The sequence below is a fragment of the Mixophyes fleayi genome, chromosome 1 (genome assembly GCF_038048845.1).
Source record: "Mixophyes fleayi isolate aMixFle1 chromosome 1, aMixFle1.hap1, whole genome shotgun sequence".
NCBI lineage: Eukaryota > Metazoa > Chordata > Amphibia > Anura > Limnodynastidae > Mixophyes > Mixophyes fleayi.
In genome coordinates, this window is record NC_134402.1 from 189,378,835 (window position 1) to 189,396,108 (window position 17,274).

General features: G+C 40.9%; 1 protein-coding gene across 1 annotated transcript in view; it reads right to left on the minus strand.

Moving 5' to 3' along the window:
- Nucleotides 1-3,380: 3,380 nt before the first annotated feature.
- MYO1F (myosin IF) overlaps nt 3,381-17,274 on the minus strand; it is a 112,144-nt gene continuing 98,250 nt past the window's right edge. Inside the window, exons 25-28 of the mRNA XM_075204673.1 lie at nt 9,183-9,257; nt 8,920-9,109; nt 4,425-4,594; nt 3,381-3,580 (exon numbers count right to left, since the gene is read on the minus strand). Coding sequence (XP_075060774.1) covers nt 3,504-3,580; nt 4,425-4,594; nt 8,920-9,109; nt 9,183-9,257 — 512 coding nt within the window. The 3' untranslated portion in view covers nt 3,381-3,503. The remainder of the gene's footprint in view (nt 3,581-4,424; nt 4,595-8,919; nt 9,110-9,182; nt 9,258-17,274) is intronic.

Sequence of the window (17,274 nt, forward strand, 5' to 3'; positions counted from 1 at the left end):
AACAGAACTTATCATCTTGCCGGCGGTAAGCAGGGCAGACAAGGTGGGTGGAGCACCATGACTGCTCCACCTGCCGACCCCGCTTGTGCTGCATCCATCGGCTGCTCTTCTGGCTGCTCTCTGCTGCATTCTGACTGTTGGGACGTGATGATGTCACACCCGATAGTCAGCAGTGAGACTGCAGCAAGGAGCAGAGAGCAGCCAGAAGAGCAGTCATCGGATGCAGCACTGAAGAAAAGAACACAGAGGGCAGAGCTGAAAAGGAGAAGACGAAAGAAAAAAGAAGGTCATAAAAAAGTAAGTATAGAATGGAGATGGTCAGAGTGATTAATGAGGGCACAGTGAGAGAGATATGGAGGGGGGGGGGTCAGAGAGAGATATAGAGGGGGACACAGATAGAGAGATATGGAGGGGGGAGGCACAGAGAGAGAAATATGGAGGGGGCACAGAGAAAGAGATATGGAGGGGGCACAGAGAGAGAGAGATATGGAGGGGGGCACAGAGAGAGAGATATGGAGGGGGGCACAGAGAGAGAGATATGGAGGGGGGCACAGAGAGAGAGAGATATGGAGGGGGGCACAGAGAGAGAGATATGGAGGGGGGCACAGAGAGAGAGATATGGAGGGGGGCACAGAGAGAGAGATATGGAGGGGGGCACAGAGAGAGAGAGATATGGAGGGGGGGCACAGAGAGAGAGCTATGGAGGGGGGCAGAGAGAGAGAGATATGGAGGGGGCACAGAGAGAGAGAGAAATTTGGAGGGGGGCACAGAGAGAGAGAGAGATATGGAGAGGGGCACAGAGAGAGAGAGAGATATGGAGGGGGGTCACAGAGGGAGAGATATAGAGGGGGGCATTGAGAGAAAGATATGGAGGGGGGCACAGAGAGAGAGAGAGAGAGATATTATAGGTGAGCACAGAGAAAGAGAGAGGGAGAGAGATATGGAAGGGGGCACAGAGAAAGAGAGAGAGATATGAAGGGGAGGCACAGAGAGAGAGAGAGAGAGAGAGAGAGAGAGAGAGCTAGAAGGGTGCACAGAGAGAAAGAGGGAGATAGGGAGGGGGGGCTCAAGAGCCAGATTAACCTAATGGTTTTTGTGGGCTATAGACCAGGGGCCTCGGGCAGCTGGGGGGCCATAACAAATATTTTCATGTGATATTGCTGGTGATGGGGGCGGCCTCCCATTCATTCTAGGCAGGCGCAGTTAACAGCAAATCTGATGCTGTTAGCTGCCCTGCTGTCCATGCAGCCGCGGTGCATATTGCACTGCTAGAGGGAAAGTCTCGCGAGACTATGACTCACACAAGATCACACAAGATCTCCAGCATGGACAGTAGGACATGAAAAAAAAGGAGCCTGCAGGCTGCAGAGAGAGAAGAGAACCAGGTAAGTGCTGTATATAAATCAGGGGGGGGGGGCTCTCACGGTACCCTTACCTGGGGGCTTCCATTGCCTTAATCCGGCCCTGGTGGGCACAGAGAGAGAGAGAGTGATATGGAGGGAGGCACAGAGTGAGTGAGAGAGAAATATGGAGGGAGCACAGAGAGAGAGAGAGATGAAGGGGGGCACAGAGAGAGAGATATGGAGGGGGCAAAGAGAAAGACAGAGAAAGAGCGAGAGAGATGGAGGGGGGCACAGAGAGAGAGAGAGAAAGACATATGGAGGGGGCTCAGAGAGTGATATGGAGGGGGAAACAGAGAGAGAGAGATATGGAGGGGGGCACAAAGAGAGAGAGAGAGAGATGGAGGGGGGGCAGAGAGAAAGTGAGAGAGAGATGGAGGGGGGAACACAGAGAGAAAGTGAGAGAGAGATGGAGAGGGGAACACAGAGAGAGAGAGAGATGGAGGGGGGAATGCAGAGAGAGAGATAGAGGGGGGAACAGAGAGAGAGAGAGATGGAGGGGGGGACATAGCGAAAGTATGAGAGAGAGATGGAGGGGGACAGAGAGAGAGACAGATGGAGGGGGGAACAGAGAGAAAGAGATGGAGGGGGAACAGAGATAGAGAGAGAGAGAGATAGAGGGGGGCACAGAGAGAGAGAGAGAGATGGAGGGGGCACAGAGAGAGAAAGAGAGAGAGAGATATGTATGGAAGGAGGGGGGCACAGAGAGAGAGAGAGAGAGATATGGAGGGGGGCACAGAGAGACAGATATGGAGGGGGGGTCACAGAGAGAGATGGAGGGGGGCAGAGAGAGTGAGAGAGAGACAGATGGAGGGGGCACAGAGAAAGAGATGGACGGGGGAACAGAGAGAGATGGAGGGGGGCACAGAGAGAGAGAAAAATATATGGAGGGAGGGGGCACAGTGTGACGATTGAGGGCACAGTGTGAATTAACTAGTAAAAGGGAATAATAGGAGCAGGGATAGATAGGATGAAGTAGTAAGGGAGGAGCGAGACAAGCAGGATGTGAGGCACAGGGTAGAGCAGGTAGGGAGGGAGAGAGGGAAATACCTGCAATGAAGATAAGGACACACAGGAACAGAGAAAAGAAACAGATAAGGGAAAGATAAAGGGTAACATGGAAGATATAAGGGAGATATTTTGGAAAGTTTTATTATAATATTATGGAGATATGAGGGAAAATGTAATCACACAAAGCTGACAGGAGAGAGAGGTGGAGGGACACAGAGGAAAGATAATTGGATACAGGAGAGGTGAGGGACACAGGGTGGACAGCTTTACATCATCATTTAATATGTTTTATACTACACTATATATTGTTAAAATACATCTAAAATTAATTTCAAAATCCCTAAACCTTCAGCGGGCCTAGATGGCCCCCAGGCCGCCGGCCGTTCATTTCAAAGTTCCATACCAGCACTTCTAAATTTTCACTTCAACTATTGTGTATGTGTATATATACCAGCAAGTGAATGCAGGGAGTGAGAACCAAGGGAAACTGGATACATCTGGATAAGGACACATCAAGACGACAGATATGCTTTTACATCTTTTCTCTCTGGTACGCACACTTGCATTGGAGTGCTTTGGTGGAGGGTTCCGCATATCTAAAGTTGATTACATTATTGTGTGATTTTTTTCTATTTATCCCTGTATCCATGAGAGGACTCTGATATCCAGAAGGATCATCTAACCAACAAATACCGGTTGTTGAAGTGTCTGCTATATTCCTTTTACTTGTACGCATATATTGTGAATTATCTTGAATATATTTAAGGCGCCTACTTCATATTCTTCTTTTTGGAACTATTTGGTATAGGTCTGGAATAACCTACCAGGTTTTGAAGTGGTGCAGCTACCTGCACATACAAATTATAATTTTGTTTTAACCTAGTGGAGCACCAATTGTGTCCATATTTGTATTGTTTTATTTATATGTATAATATACACACACATATGTTAACTTACATGGCTTCCAAATTGTATACAAATAATGTGAAAATGTTTATTTTCCAGAAGTTTCATATGACTTTATACAAGAGATTAAAATTGTTTCTAGAGGATGGTATAGCACTTTTCTTCATCTATGTCGATATTGTGATATCATATTCTCTGCACATAGTTGCCTGGGAACAATCCTTCCTTTCCATGAAATCTTCCTTTCCACCAGCCAGAGGGATCTGAAATGCAATGGTCAAAGTCTCATCACCGTGTGTTACAAAAATGAATTGATAAGCTGATAGAAATGCCATTTGGTTTCCAGTAGATCAAGTGACCCTTAGTCTGGCTATTTATAGATTAACTAAAGCAACAATCAGAATTGGGCATAAAAGCATTGTACATCCCATAGGCTGTAAGCTTGCGAGCAGGGGGTCCTCTTTCCTCTCTGTATTATCCAGTATTGTTTTATTACTATATTTGTTGCTTGTGCTGCTATATAAATATATGTTGATGATGTTGATGATGATGATGATATGTATTTAGGCATATTGTCAAATTGCTAAACATGTGATTAGAGTGCCACTGTTCTGTATTGTTTGGGATGAAACAGGTCTTGACGTGACTTTAGCAATGAAGCAGTACTTGAATACATGGCTAATTTCAGAGCATCAGTTGGACTCTATGTTGATGTTTTTATTTCTGCTAATAAAACCAATTGCACTAATAAATTACTGTTATTTTACAGATATTTAATGAGTGTTCCATTGCAATAGATAAAACTGTTTTAAATTCTCTGAAATACTTCTGTTTTATTGCAGGGGACACCGCTTGGCAGCACTGCAGGGTCATAATTATATTTCCCATTGAGGAAAAGGTACATGCAAGGGGAAATGAGTAATACCTGTAACAAATTATCTGCAATAAGAATGATAGAGTCAGTATTTAGGATTTAATAAAAATAAATTGTGATATTTTAAAACGGTAGGAATAACTGTAACAGATTATCGATTTTTTTAAGTTTTAAGGTAGATAAATTTAGCGTTTGCAAATAAATAAATATGTTCACTCCAACATGCCACTTACCTTCCAACAGAATATCAATGACATCATTAACATTAAAGCTGAGTTCATCAACATCTTGTCCTATGTACTGATAAATAGCTCTACAGCGAGGTCCCACAGGCTTGACCTGAGGTTTGGGACGGCCCACTCCAGGTAGTGGTCTCTGCCCTATACTTTTTTTCCTTAGCACCCTGTAATGCAAATGAGGCTATCAGGGAATGGCAAGCAGATATATGTTATCATAAGTCAAATGACTTTCACAAAATTTACTGACAGTACCTTGCAGTGTACATATGTATGGATGTGTTTATGGATGGTCCTGTGACATATAAAAAGGAACACAGAATTTTAAAGAAAAAGTATACACACAAAGCTAACACAAAATTACTTAATATGGTGCATCTATAAATGGGTCATTACTATTAGTAGGGATCAATGGTTGAATTCATGGAGTGTTTTATTTAATGAAACTTTACTTTTAAAAATGTACATTTTTAATTTTTTAATTATTATATATTTGAATAATATTTATATAATGAGTGGGAATTTTAAAAAAACCCTTGGCAAATTACAAGGACTATGCTTCTTAAGTTAGTGGAAACCAGTCTAAGTAGACTAGCGCTGGGGCTGGTTGAAGAATTTTGGGAGTGGCACACTGCCATATTTTTTATATATATATATATATATATATATATATATATATATATATATATATATATAGTAGTGGAGCTTCTCCCATTCAATTTAATATCAATTTAATATCCCATTAATTTTATTTTAAAAATGCTAAAAAAAATCTCATTGACGCGAATGGGAAACTTTCTGTGCCACTTGCATTCTGGAGCTGCAGATCACACCATAAGTACCAGACTTGAAGACTGTTACTTTGCCTTACAATTTACATTCTAATGTTAAAAGAGTAGTAAATCCACCACAAAGTGGTTACTAATTGAATAGCAATAGACATTTTAAACTCCTCCGCCACTGAGGCTTTTCTCACTCTTTTGCTGAGCCTATTTTGGCACTTTTTGGGCTGGTTTCATTTCCTCAGAAGACTTTGAAAATACCATTAGTTTGCTTATACCTTCTGACAAGTGTTTGTTTTTTTAATTGAAATTGCAAAAAATTAAAACTAAAAGCAAATGTGTATATATTTTTTTTAATTCTACTAATAAATACTTTGTAGTTCTTGCTTTAGCATCTATCTACTTTTCCAAAACAACAAAAATCCTGATTCTACAGAATGATAATACAGTGTTTGTAAGTTTGTACTGTCTTGGATGAAATGAGTAAAATGTGGGAACAATATAGATAGTCCAACAGGGCGTACCATTTACAATATTAGACAACCTTCTGCATCAAATGAAGGGACCCCTGAGTTTATTTGAGCCAGTATGGGCACGATCTGAGCATTATAACCTCCATCCCTGGAAAGCTTAATGTTTTCTGTGATGTAGGATGTTATTGACAACTTCTAAGGGGGGACATTGTTTGAAAGCTGGGACTCCACTCTTTCAAACAAGAGTGCCTCTGTTTCTCTAGGTGCCAGGCAGGGCTATATTGGGCACTTTAATGCACTGGCCCTATCCCCTGGCTCTTCAGATTTTGCTGTAGTGTAGGGACTGAGTGTGGTGCGCTCTGTGATGTCATTGTGCAATATTAGATAAAGAGCAGGGGCCTGATTCATTAAGGATCTTAACTTAAGAAACTTCTTATTTCAGTCTCCTGGACAAAACCACGTTACAATGCAAGGGGTGCAAATTAGGATTTTATTTTGCACATAAGTTAAATACTGCCTGTTTTTTCATGTAGGACACAAATACTTGATAGCTTATTTGTACACTGAAATTTAAAGTTGATATTTGTGTGCTACATGAAAAAACAGTCTGTATTTAACTTATGTGCAAAACAAAATCCTAATTTGCACCCCTTGCATTGCAACATGGTTTTGTCTAGGAGACTGAAATAAGAAGTTTCTCAAGTTAAGATCCTTAATGAATCAGGCCCCAGGTGCACAAAAATATAACAAATATGTTACGTCTTGTGACTTTCATGTCTTTTCTGTCTTTTTTCTGTCTTAAGACTGTATCATTTCTACACATGCAGTATAAGTGTCTCATGTTATGTGTACTATATTATTGTATGCTTATAGAATTAGAATTTCAATACTTGTTAGAGAGTTAGGACCAGTGTATATAAAGGACATAACAGCTGGTGCTAATGTGCAACAGCGTGTGCATTTGTAGGTATTGTAGCCGCTGTGTGACAGACATTTCCAGTGACAATGAAAATATCAAACAAAAGAATTAGACTATTAGACAATTAGGCTAATATAAGTATGAAAAGAACAAAACATAAAAATTAAACAAGATACCAATAAACATTCTATAGATTAGTGTAGATCTATGGCTTTTTATTATTGTCACTAGGTGGCACCATTCTATTGGTCTATAATTTATACTTTATTTACCTTGCAGAATAATACAATATCAACAGCAATATAATACACTTGATACGGAAATGCCAATATGTTAAAAATTACTTCCTCTGTGAAATATTATTTATGTCCACACAGTTACAACAAATCCTAATTCTAATTTGAATTCTAATTATAGGATATAGTTCCCCTTTTAAACTCTTAAAGAGTGTTTAAAAAGTGCAACAAAGCAGAAGGGATTGATAATGTTGCGTACATTGCTTATACCTGAAATAGCTGTATTGTTTATTTATAGTTTCATACTAGATAAAATAAAATAGCCACATTCATTTATGACACATAAAGCTAATCTTAGAATATGTAACAGAACTGTAAAGAAGATTGGCCATTTTGTTCTCCTTTGCTATATGTTATCTGTTAGAGATTCAAAATAGCACTAGGAACTACTAAGTACAAAGCTCATAATTATTATTATTTAATTTCCATAGCTTTATCCGACTATATTAAGAAATATCATAAATGTATAGTATTTCTATAACTGAACTCCATTGCTTCAATGAAATCATTAATAAGAATCTTTAATCCAATTTTATTCCCTGAATTATTGTGTCTGTCTGCAATAGTTTTTCAATTGTGACGAATAGCTGTTTTCAATTTATAGCTTGTGATATTGACACAGTACCATCATTCTCAAGTGCTTTCTGAGGTCTTTTTATTTTACTTATTTGAGCACTTTTACCCCTTCCATTTTTTATTCTTATAATATAATTATTATTTATTTATATAACACCACAATATTACACAGCACTGTACAGAGAATATGTAATCAATCACATTAGGCCCTGTTCCATTGGAGCTTACAGTCTAAATTCCCAACAAACACACATTCACACATACAAATATACTAGGGTCCAGTTTGTCAGAAGCCAATTAACCTACCAGTATGATTTTGAAGTGTCACAAACACGGGAGAATATACAAACTACACACACATAGTACTCAGGTTGGAATCGAACCCATGACCACACGCTGTAAGACAACAATGCTAATCACTGTGCCAATGTGCCACCATGCATCCTAAACTATTACATTATTTTGCATGGTTAAATGACCACTCACCCTTAAATACAAGCTAGCTTACCTAAAAAAAATACTAATGACAAATATATATGTAATTGTTTCAGGAACCTAACTGAAGATAATTTACATATAGTTGTGAATGAGAGGGAACATTTTTCTTGCATACAGCAGACTTTCCAATAGTAATCCCATTGAAGGACATTGTAGTCCGTCTCTTTTATACTGGCCACACAAGCTGCTATCTAAAAGGCAATATTGGGAAATTTCCTCTTTAATGTGTGATGACACAACAAAGGCAATACCCAAAACTGATCCTTTCAAAATTCATATTATCTTTGAAGGACATGTTAGTAAATGTGGCTGGAAGATAACTGCTAATCACTGCTCTAACAGGTCCCTATGATGCTGGAAGTGATGTGTCCGCTTGGACTATGTAACAAACGGATCTTATTCAATTTGGCCATCAGCATGTGTGGCTAAATTGGACAGTAATTCTGTTGCTCAACTCTTGGGCTGTGTGACTAGGTAATTGTGTATGTGGCCAGCATTAGTCTCTATTTAAAGAAAATGGTTAATAACATAGAAAATAGCAAATATGAACAGAATTGAACATCTTACACATATGTATTTGAGAATGTTATTAGTAGATCTTTTATATAAGTCCATCTGTATTTTGTTTACACAGATATGTGTTATAGTGGATGCTTTTATCTATGATTGTTGCTGGAACATAAATATTTTATTTAACCAGTCCTCCAAGACTATATGACATTTTTTGAGCAAAGGTAGCTTGTGTTTTAGGTTTAGTTTGTTTCAGGTAATATATTTACATTATAGGATACCTCCAGTCAAAATATTACATTTCTTTGAAATCTCATTCTAGATCGCCACATACCCATCACCAGAATTACATAGAGTTAACGGATGGTGGGCAGGATGTATTTTTGAAGTTCTTCTGCAACGATAACTGGATAGAAAACATATATTACATCCACTTACCCAGCTACACCCTGATCGGGAACATTGAGGAATTCCATATTGTGATCCGAGGGTGCGCGACTTTTCCTAGGGGCAGACTGTCGAGGGAGAGCAGCAGCTGGTGGTGCTCTGACCTGTCGGTTTGCCTGGGAATAAGTGGGGGTCCGTGATTTTCCTGCATTGAACTGAGCAGCCCCATTTCTACAAGATCCTGTAAAAGGCAAATAGGATTAAGCCTTGAGTTGGATAAAAAGAAGTGAGAATTGGTTGCTGACAGGACTCACCTGGAGGTGCAGGGGCAGGGCGATTTGGTGGTGGTCTGTTTGCTCGTTTTTCATATCTTTCTTTTCTTGTAGGTTCTAGGTATAAAATAAAAGTATTTATGTTCAGAATAGGATAAAGGGAAAGGAAAATAATGACCAAATTAAGGCGTAGAACATAAAAAGGAGTGAAGTCAACCAAACAGAGTTATATACAAAAACATTGACATTGATATACAAGGTCAAAGCCACAAGCAGTAGAGAGTAAAGGAGAGAACAGGGGATTGATAAGGATAAGAATAGGAACTAGGGAAATGTCCAAAAAAATGTCCAATTCTAACTTCATATATCTGACCAGCAGCAAGATCCTACCGTAAAAAGAGAAATAGTTAATTATTTTAGTTAAGTTCCAGTGGTCTCATCATATTAGTTAATTATATCAGCTTACCTTTCTTTTTGAGTACATTTCTGGACTAAGAGTACATTCTCCAGCTCCAAAAATGACAATAATTCCAGATTGTCCTCATGACATCTTAAAAAGTGTTTAATTAATCTGAGTACCCTTTTACCTAAGACAAAGACTTCTTGTGCTTCTGTATTCTGACCATTATTGATTGCATAGTCCAACTGATGTGCAAATAATTCACAGGGGCACAGTGCAGCATACACTACGTAGGTTGTGTGACAATTAATACAATTGGTAATCATATTCTTAACTAGAGATTTGACATATTCTTTAAAACTCCTCCAGAGATCCATGACTTAAAATCCTCCTTAATAAGATTATTGTGAGGTAGATGTAATAACTAACTGTATGGTATAGCTTAGATTGTATGATGTGGATTGTAGATATTAAAGAAAACAAAGACTTTGCTTCCTACAATCCTATTGATAATTACAATGATTATAGTCAAGTAGCTCAAGTCAACAAATCTCCTCTATGTCAAGATGAGAAGTGAAATGTATATCCACATTGTTGGAACTATAATAAGCCATAAATGTCATGAATTCCTGGTATCAGAAAGATATAATTTATAATTCTATTTAACATATGGATGTTATTAGCAAATGGTTTATTAACAGAATATACACAGTCTACACAGTCCTCTTCCCATCTAGACTGAAACAGATTTGTGGATGTGGATTCCCATCACATCATCTCAACAATTGGTTAAACTGCAAAAGTAGAAAAGATCAAACTACCATGACCGTATCTTCAGGTACATATTGACTACATCTATACTGGCCAAGCTAAACCCCTCCTGTACTGCAAGGTAGTTAAGACACCATCTTTATGTAAGGAATGTTGCATCAAACATCCTGGGGACTGAATAATATGGTGTAAATTTGCAGTAATTAACAATACCGGAAAACATCGGTTTTGCACATAACAGCCACTATATTATAGATACTATAAGAAAATTAACTTCGCTCCATTTCAGACCTCATTAGTGTTTGTAAATAGTTTGATAATTCATGAGCTCTGACTACAGTGTCCCTATCGCCTAGTTGGTATATGGCCTCCTCACTATATATCTTTTTTATTTGTAACCACATCAAGGGACAAAGCTTATCCTATGTTAAACTAGAGTAGGCTCTTGGATAAGTAAACCACTTAACATGCCTAAGTAAATGTTCATGAAAAATATCTAGAGGGCTACCAGATTAAAAAATTTTTTAAGGGTGTGTAAACTGAAATCCCAATTTGTACCTTAAAAAACCATTGTTATGTACATGAAATAGTTGGTGGTAAGAGTTAATTGCCTGTGTATTCTGTGGCTCTACATGATTTTCACTCTCCAAATCTTATAAGGGATATAGGTAAGGGTGTGCACCGGCCACTTTTGGGGTTTTGGGTTCTGATTAGCTTGAGGTTTTGGGTTCTGATTTGTTTTGTCAAAACACCCCACGAAAGGTTTTGGTTCTGATTTTGGGTTTTGGGTTCTGATTTTTTTTAAAAAAAGCATAAAAAGTGCTAAAATCCATATTTTTTGTTATTTTTCACTCCTACACTATTATTAACCTCAATAACATTCATTTCCACTAATTTACAGTCTATTCTGAAAACCTCACACCTCACAATATTGTTTTTAGTCCAAAAGGTTGCACCGAGGTAGCTGGATGTCTAAGCTAAGCGACACAAGTGGGCGGCACAAACACGTGGCCCATCTAGGAGTGGCTGTGCAGTGGCAGACAGGATGGCAGTTTGCAAGAGTTTGCTAGAGGTGCAGGATGGAATTGTTCTTGGGCTCTCCCACCCACCCTGATGTTGTTTAAATAGTACATGCACACTTTAACAAACCAATCATTTCAGCGACAGGGCCTACCAAACTACTGTGGCTGAAATGATTGGTTTGTTTGGGCCCCCACACCAAAAAAGCAATTCATCTCTCCTTGTACAAACTAAACTGGCTCTACTGAGGCAAGATGTCGTCCTCATCCTCATCCTCTGATTCCTTGCCCCCTTCAGTGTGTACTTCCTCATCCTCACACATTATCAATTCGTCCCCGCTGGACTCCACAACCACAGGTCCCTCTGTAGTCTCTGAAGGCCAGTGCTGTTCTTGATTGAAGAATTGATAATTCATTTTTATGAACATCATTTTTTCAACGTTTTGCGGAAGCAACCTCCTTCGCCGCTCACTGACCAGGTTCCCCGCTGCACTAAAAACACTTTCCGAGTACACACTGGAGGGGGGACAACTCAGGTAAAATATAGCCAGTTTGTACAGGGGCTTCCAAACTGCCTTTTTTTCCTGCCAGTAAAAATAAAGACTGTCTGACATGTCTACTTGGATGGTGTCAGCAAAGTAATCCTCCACCATTTTTTCAATGGTGACAGCATCCAATGCATTGACAGTAGACATGTCTGCAATGGTTGGCAGGTCCTTCAGTCCGGACCAGATGTTCTCAGCATCCCCGCCAGCGGGTCTTTAAGGAAAACTGAGATTTTTCCTCGCAGCCACAGGTGTTGAAGAAAATGAAGGAGGAGCTGTTGGCATGTCACGGTCCTCTTCAGAGGACAATCTCCTGACCAGCAGGTCTTTGCACCGCTGTAGACTTGTGTCCGCCGGAAACAGAGACACAACATACGCTTTAAACTGAGGATCCAGCACGATGGCCAGAATGTATTCCTCTGACTTTAAAAGACTGACCACCCTCGGATCCTGGCAAAGCGTACGAAGGGCTTCATCCACAAGAGCTACATACTTTGTTGAATCGCAATGCTTTACCAGCTCCTCCCTCACTTTCTCCAGCTGCTTCTGCAACAGCCTCATCAGGGGAATCACCTGACTCAAGCTAGCAGTGTCGGAACTGACTTCTCGTGTGGCAAGTTCAAACGGCTGGAGAACCTTGCACAACACGGAAATTAGTCTCCACTGCACTTGACTCAGGCGCATCCCCACTCCTTTGCCTATGTCGTAGGTGGCTGTGTAGGCTTGAATGGCCTTTTGCTGCTCCTCCATCCTCTGAAGCATATAGAGGTTGGAGTTCCAGTGCGTCACAACCTCTTGTTTGAGGTGATGGCAGGGCAGGTTCAGCCTTTTTTGATGTTGCTCGAGTCTGCGGTAGGCACTGGCAGAATGCCAAAAGTGTCCAGCAATTTTGCGGGCCACCGCAAGCATCTCCTGCACACCCCTGTCACTCTTCAGGTAATGCTGCACCACCAAATTTATGGTGTGGGCAAAACATGGGACGTGCTGGAAATTGCCCATATGTAATGCCCGCACAATGTTACTGGCGTGGTCTGACACCACAAATCCCCATGAGATTCTAAGTGGGGTAAGACACTGCGAGAATTTTTCCCTCAGTTTCTCTAAGAGGTTGTCAGCGTTGTGCCTCTTATTAAAACCGGTGATACACATCGTTGCCTGCCTTGGAACGAGCAGTCATTGTGGAGATCCTGCTACTGATGCAGCTGCTGCTGTTGCTGCGGAAGGCGATGCATCTACCCAGTGGGCTGTCACAGTCATATAGTCCTTAGTTTGCCCTGAACCACTTGTCAACATGTCCGTGGTTAAGTGGACAGTGGGTACAACTGCATTTTTCAGAGCACTGAGGACACTTTTTCGTACTTCTCTGTACATCCCGGGTATCGCCTGCCTAGTGAAGTGGAATCTAGACGGGATTTGGTACCGGGGACACAATACCTCCATCAACCGTCTAAATCCCACTCCACTGATGGCGGACACCGGACGCACATCTAACACCAACATAGCTGTTACAGCCACAGTTATCCACTTTGCAATAGGGTGACTACTGTCGTACTTTGTGCTCATGGCAAACGACTGTTGTATGGTCAACTGTTTGGTGAAAGACGTAGCGTTCTTACGACGTCCCCTCTGGGAAGATGACCAACTTCCGGCAGCAGCAGCGGCAGTAGTAGGCGTACCGCTGCAGGATTCCCCGAAAGAATCCCGGATTGAAGAGGACGCAGTCATGCCGGTGACATGGCCTGCAGGACTATCTCTGATGGAGATCGTGGAGGAAGTTGACGAGGAGGGTGTTGGTGGTGTGTATACAACAGGACCAAGGGATTTAGGTGTCCCTGGACTGCTGACGGTCCTAGCTACAGGTCCTGAACTAAACACTGAATTATGAAGGTTCTTCAGGTGACGTATAAGGGAGGATGTCCCTAGGTGGCCAAGATACTTACCCCTGCTTATTTGAGCTTTACATAAGGTACATATGGCCATACATTTGTTGTCCGGATTGGGATAAAATAACTCCAAACCGAAGAGGTGGATTTTTTGGTCTTCTAACCAGGCATGACGATGGGCTTTTTCATCCCATGGACAACAACTGTTTCCCCCCTGGTGCCTCATTTAAGATAACCACATCAGCATCGTCAAGTTCCTCCTCAGCGCCAGCTACATAAATGTCCTCCTCCCGGTGTACAACATTGACACCTTCATTAGCCAAATCTGTAACTGGACTGTGGGTGATCCTTCCAGCATATGCAGAGGGCGTGCTGCAAATGGTGGAAGGAGCCACATCTTCCCGTACAGTGATGGGAAGGTCAGGCTTCGCAACCACCAACACCCTTGGTCTCGCCTTGGGGATTTGTGGTGCCATCTCTTTAGAAGGCAGAGTTGTTTTCTGTGTTGTTGATGACAGCTTAAGTCTCTTCATTTTTTTTAGAGGGGGGGAGGAGGAGGGCTTAGATCCTTGGGTGAAGCTGAACCACTGGTCATGAACACGGGCCAGGGCCTAAGCCGTTCCTTGCCACTCCGTGTCGTAAATGGCATATTGGCAAGTTTACGTTTCTCCTCAGATGATTTCAATTTTCTTTTTTTGCTAATTTTAGCGAACTTTGGCTTTTTGGATTTTACATGCCCTCCACTAGGAGATTGGGCATCGCCCTTGGCAGATGACGTTGATGGCATTTCATCGTCTATGTCATGACTAGTGGCAGCAGCTTCAGCATTAGGAGGAAGTGGGTCTTGATCTTTCCCTACTTTATCCTCCAAATTTTTGTACTTCATTATAGTTAAATCTCTGGTACTAATATTTCTGGACTGCAAGAACAGTGAACGTAGGTAAATATTGCAGTACTAATATTTCTGGACTGCAAGAAAAGTGAACGTATTTTAATTTAGCAGTACTAATATTTCTGGACTGCAAGAATAGTGAACGTATTTTAATTTAGCAGTACTAATATTTCTGGACTGCAAGAACAGTGAACGTAGGTAAATATTGCAGTACTAATATTTCTGGACTGCAAGAACAGTGAACGTAGGTAAATATTGCAGTACTAATATTTCTGGACTGCAAGAACAGTGAACGTATTTTAATTTAGCAGTACTAATATTTCTGGACTGCAAGAACAGTGAACGTAGGTAAATATTGCAGTACTAATATTTCTGGACTGCAAGAACAGTGAACGTATTTTAATTTAGCAGTACTAATATTTCTGGACTGCAAGAACAGTGAACGTAGGTAAATATTGCAGTACTAATATTTCTGGACTGCAAGAACAGTGAACGTAGGTAAATATTGCAGTACTAATATTTCTGGACTGCAAGAACAGTGAACGTATTTTAATTTAGCAGTACTAATATTTCTGGACTGCAAGAACAGTGAACGTAGGTAAATATTGCATTACTAATATTTCTGGACTGCAAGAACAGTGAACGTAGGTATTGCAGTACTAATATTTCTGGACTGCAAGAATATATTGCAGAAGAATTTTTTTTATACTTTTTAAATTATTTTTTTATATTTATTTCAAATTATTTTTGTATAATTGTTTTTTTTTTTATTTATTTTTTTATGATTTTTTAATAATTATAAAATTACTATGGACTTAGCAGAACAAAGCACAGGACAAAAGCACCACTGGAGTCAGCAGGACAGAGCACTGGCCAAAGCACCACTGGACTCAGGAGCACAGACCACAGGACAAAAGCATAAAGCACCACTGGACTGATCACACAGGAGCACCACTACCCTACAACCTCCCTCTTCCCTGATCTCAGTCCAAATGAAGATGGCGGCCGCAAGCGGGGAATTTATGACATCCGAGTCTCGCGAGACTTGGATGTCATAGCCTCGTTTTGGATTGCCGCCGGAAATACCCGAACAGTGCTCGGATCCCGTCGGATCCCCACTGTTCGGGTGGGCTCGGATTAGCGGAATCCGAGCCCGCTCATCCTTAGATATAGGTCGACCAACCGTCGTCCCAGACTGAAAAATTATGTATAATAAACTTCCTTACTCCTCTACTTTATCTACCCTCATCTTGTCCTGCCTCCTGTCTCGCCCTCTGCCCCCTCCTTTCCCTTATTGGTAACCTGCACTGCTCAGGTGTAACAAAATAGGACGGACTTCGTTGTCTGCACCCCCATTCTTCATGTCACTTTTATCGGGCCGCCTAGCGACCATTCTCCCTTATTCCTCTTTGGCGCTATTGCTGCGCCTGCAATTCCTTTTAAATACAATTGGAAGATTTATGTGGTGACTGCAGTGGCTCCATTTCTTTTTTTATTTACATTATTATCATTATTACATGGTTGATCTGACTTCATATATCACTAGAGCACTGTCTAATTGTTGCAACTGGGAGATTTACTCGGCTTGTGCCTTTCAATGGCGACACATGATTTAAGTCTACATTGTCATGCCCGCTATATGGGATTAAGTGAAGACAAATGTAATATTATTTGTTTTCATATTTTGTTCGATATTAACAGTTTTATCTGTAGGGCTTTACTCTTTATATACACTATATTTATTTATATAGATATGCTATATGTTTACCTACTGTATATCAACTTATATGTGTGTGTCTATATCTCCCTCTTGATTACCTCTTGTTTTTCCATATCACTCCGAACAAGTCCATTCCTCCCATGAGGCCATTTAAAAACCTTTTCTCAGGTTGGCACCACCCTAGAGGTGTAGAGTTAAAGTTCTCACTTCACCTATTTACCCCTCCCCCAGAGGTTCAGTTACTGGCCATTTTGCAATAATTGATTTCAGAAGGAGCTCATGTTATGAGTCTCCTCCGCTCAGAGAGGATTAAGGGAGGGGCCCAGGGGGCACATGCCCTGGGCCTCCCTCTCTCATGGGGCCCCCTAGCCCAGGCTGGGTCAGTAAGCCCCCTGATTTATTTATTTTCAATTGCTCTTACTTGGCAGCTGAAACACTTGTTGCCTCTGCGGTTCCACAGTTGAGGTTGACACAGAAATGACACATCTGCACTCCAGAAGAGAGACTTTGTGTCCCTTGGCAGCTCCTAAACCATGTGGGCGGATGTACAAGACCATGTGGGCGGATACATAGTACTATGTGGAGCAGACACACCACACTGAAGAAGGTACAGAATACACTACAAGCAAGGTAAGTGGGACTGTAAACAATGGTTGGCATTTTACTTTTGTCATTGTGTCTATTGTACTGTAGAACTACAAAGCACTGCATGCCTCGCTAGAGGGCATGCTAGCACTTGTAGCTGCAAAATAGCTGATGAGTCTTGTAGAATACTTCCAGTTATTGGGATAAAGACAATATACATTACATGCTTTTACTATTATTTTTTTTACCTTTTTACCATTTTTTACACTATGTTTATTACTAATGCCTTTCAACGGGCTCTCTCTGGTGGCATAATATA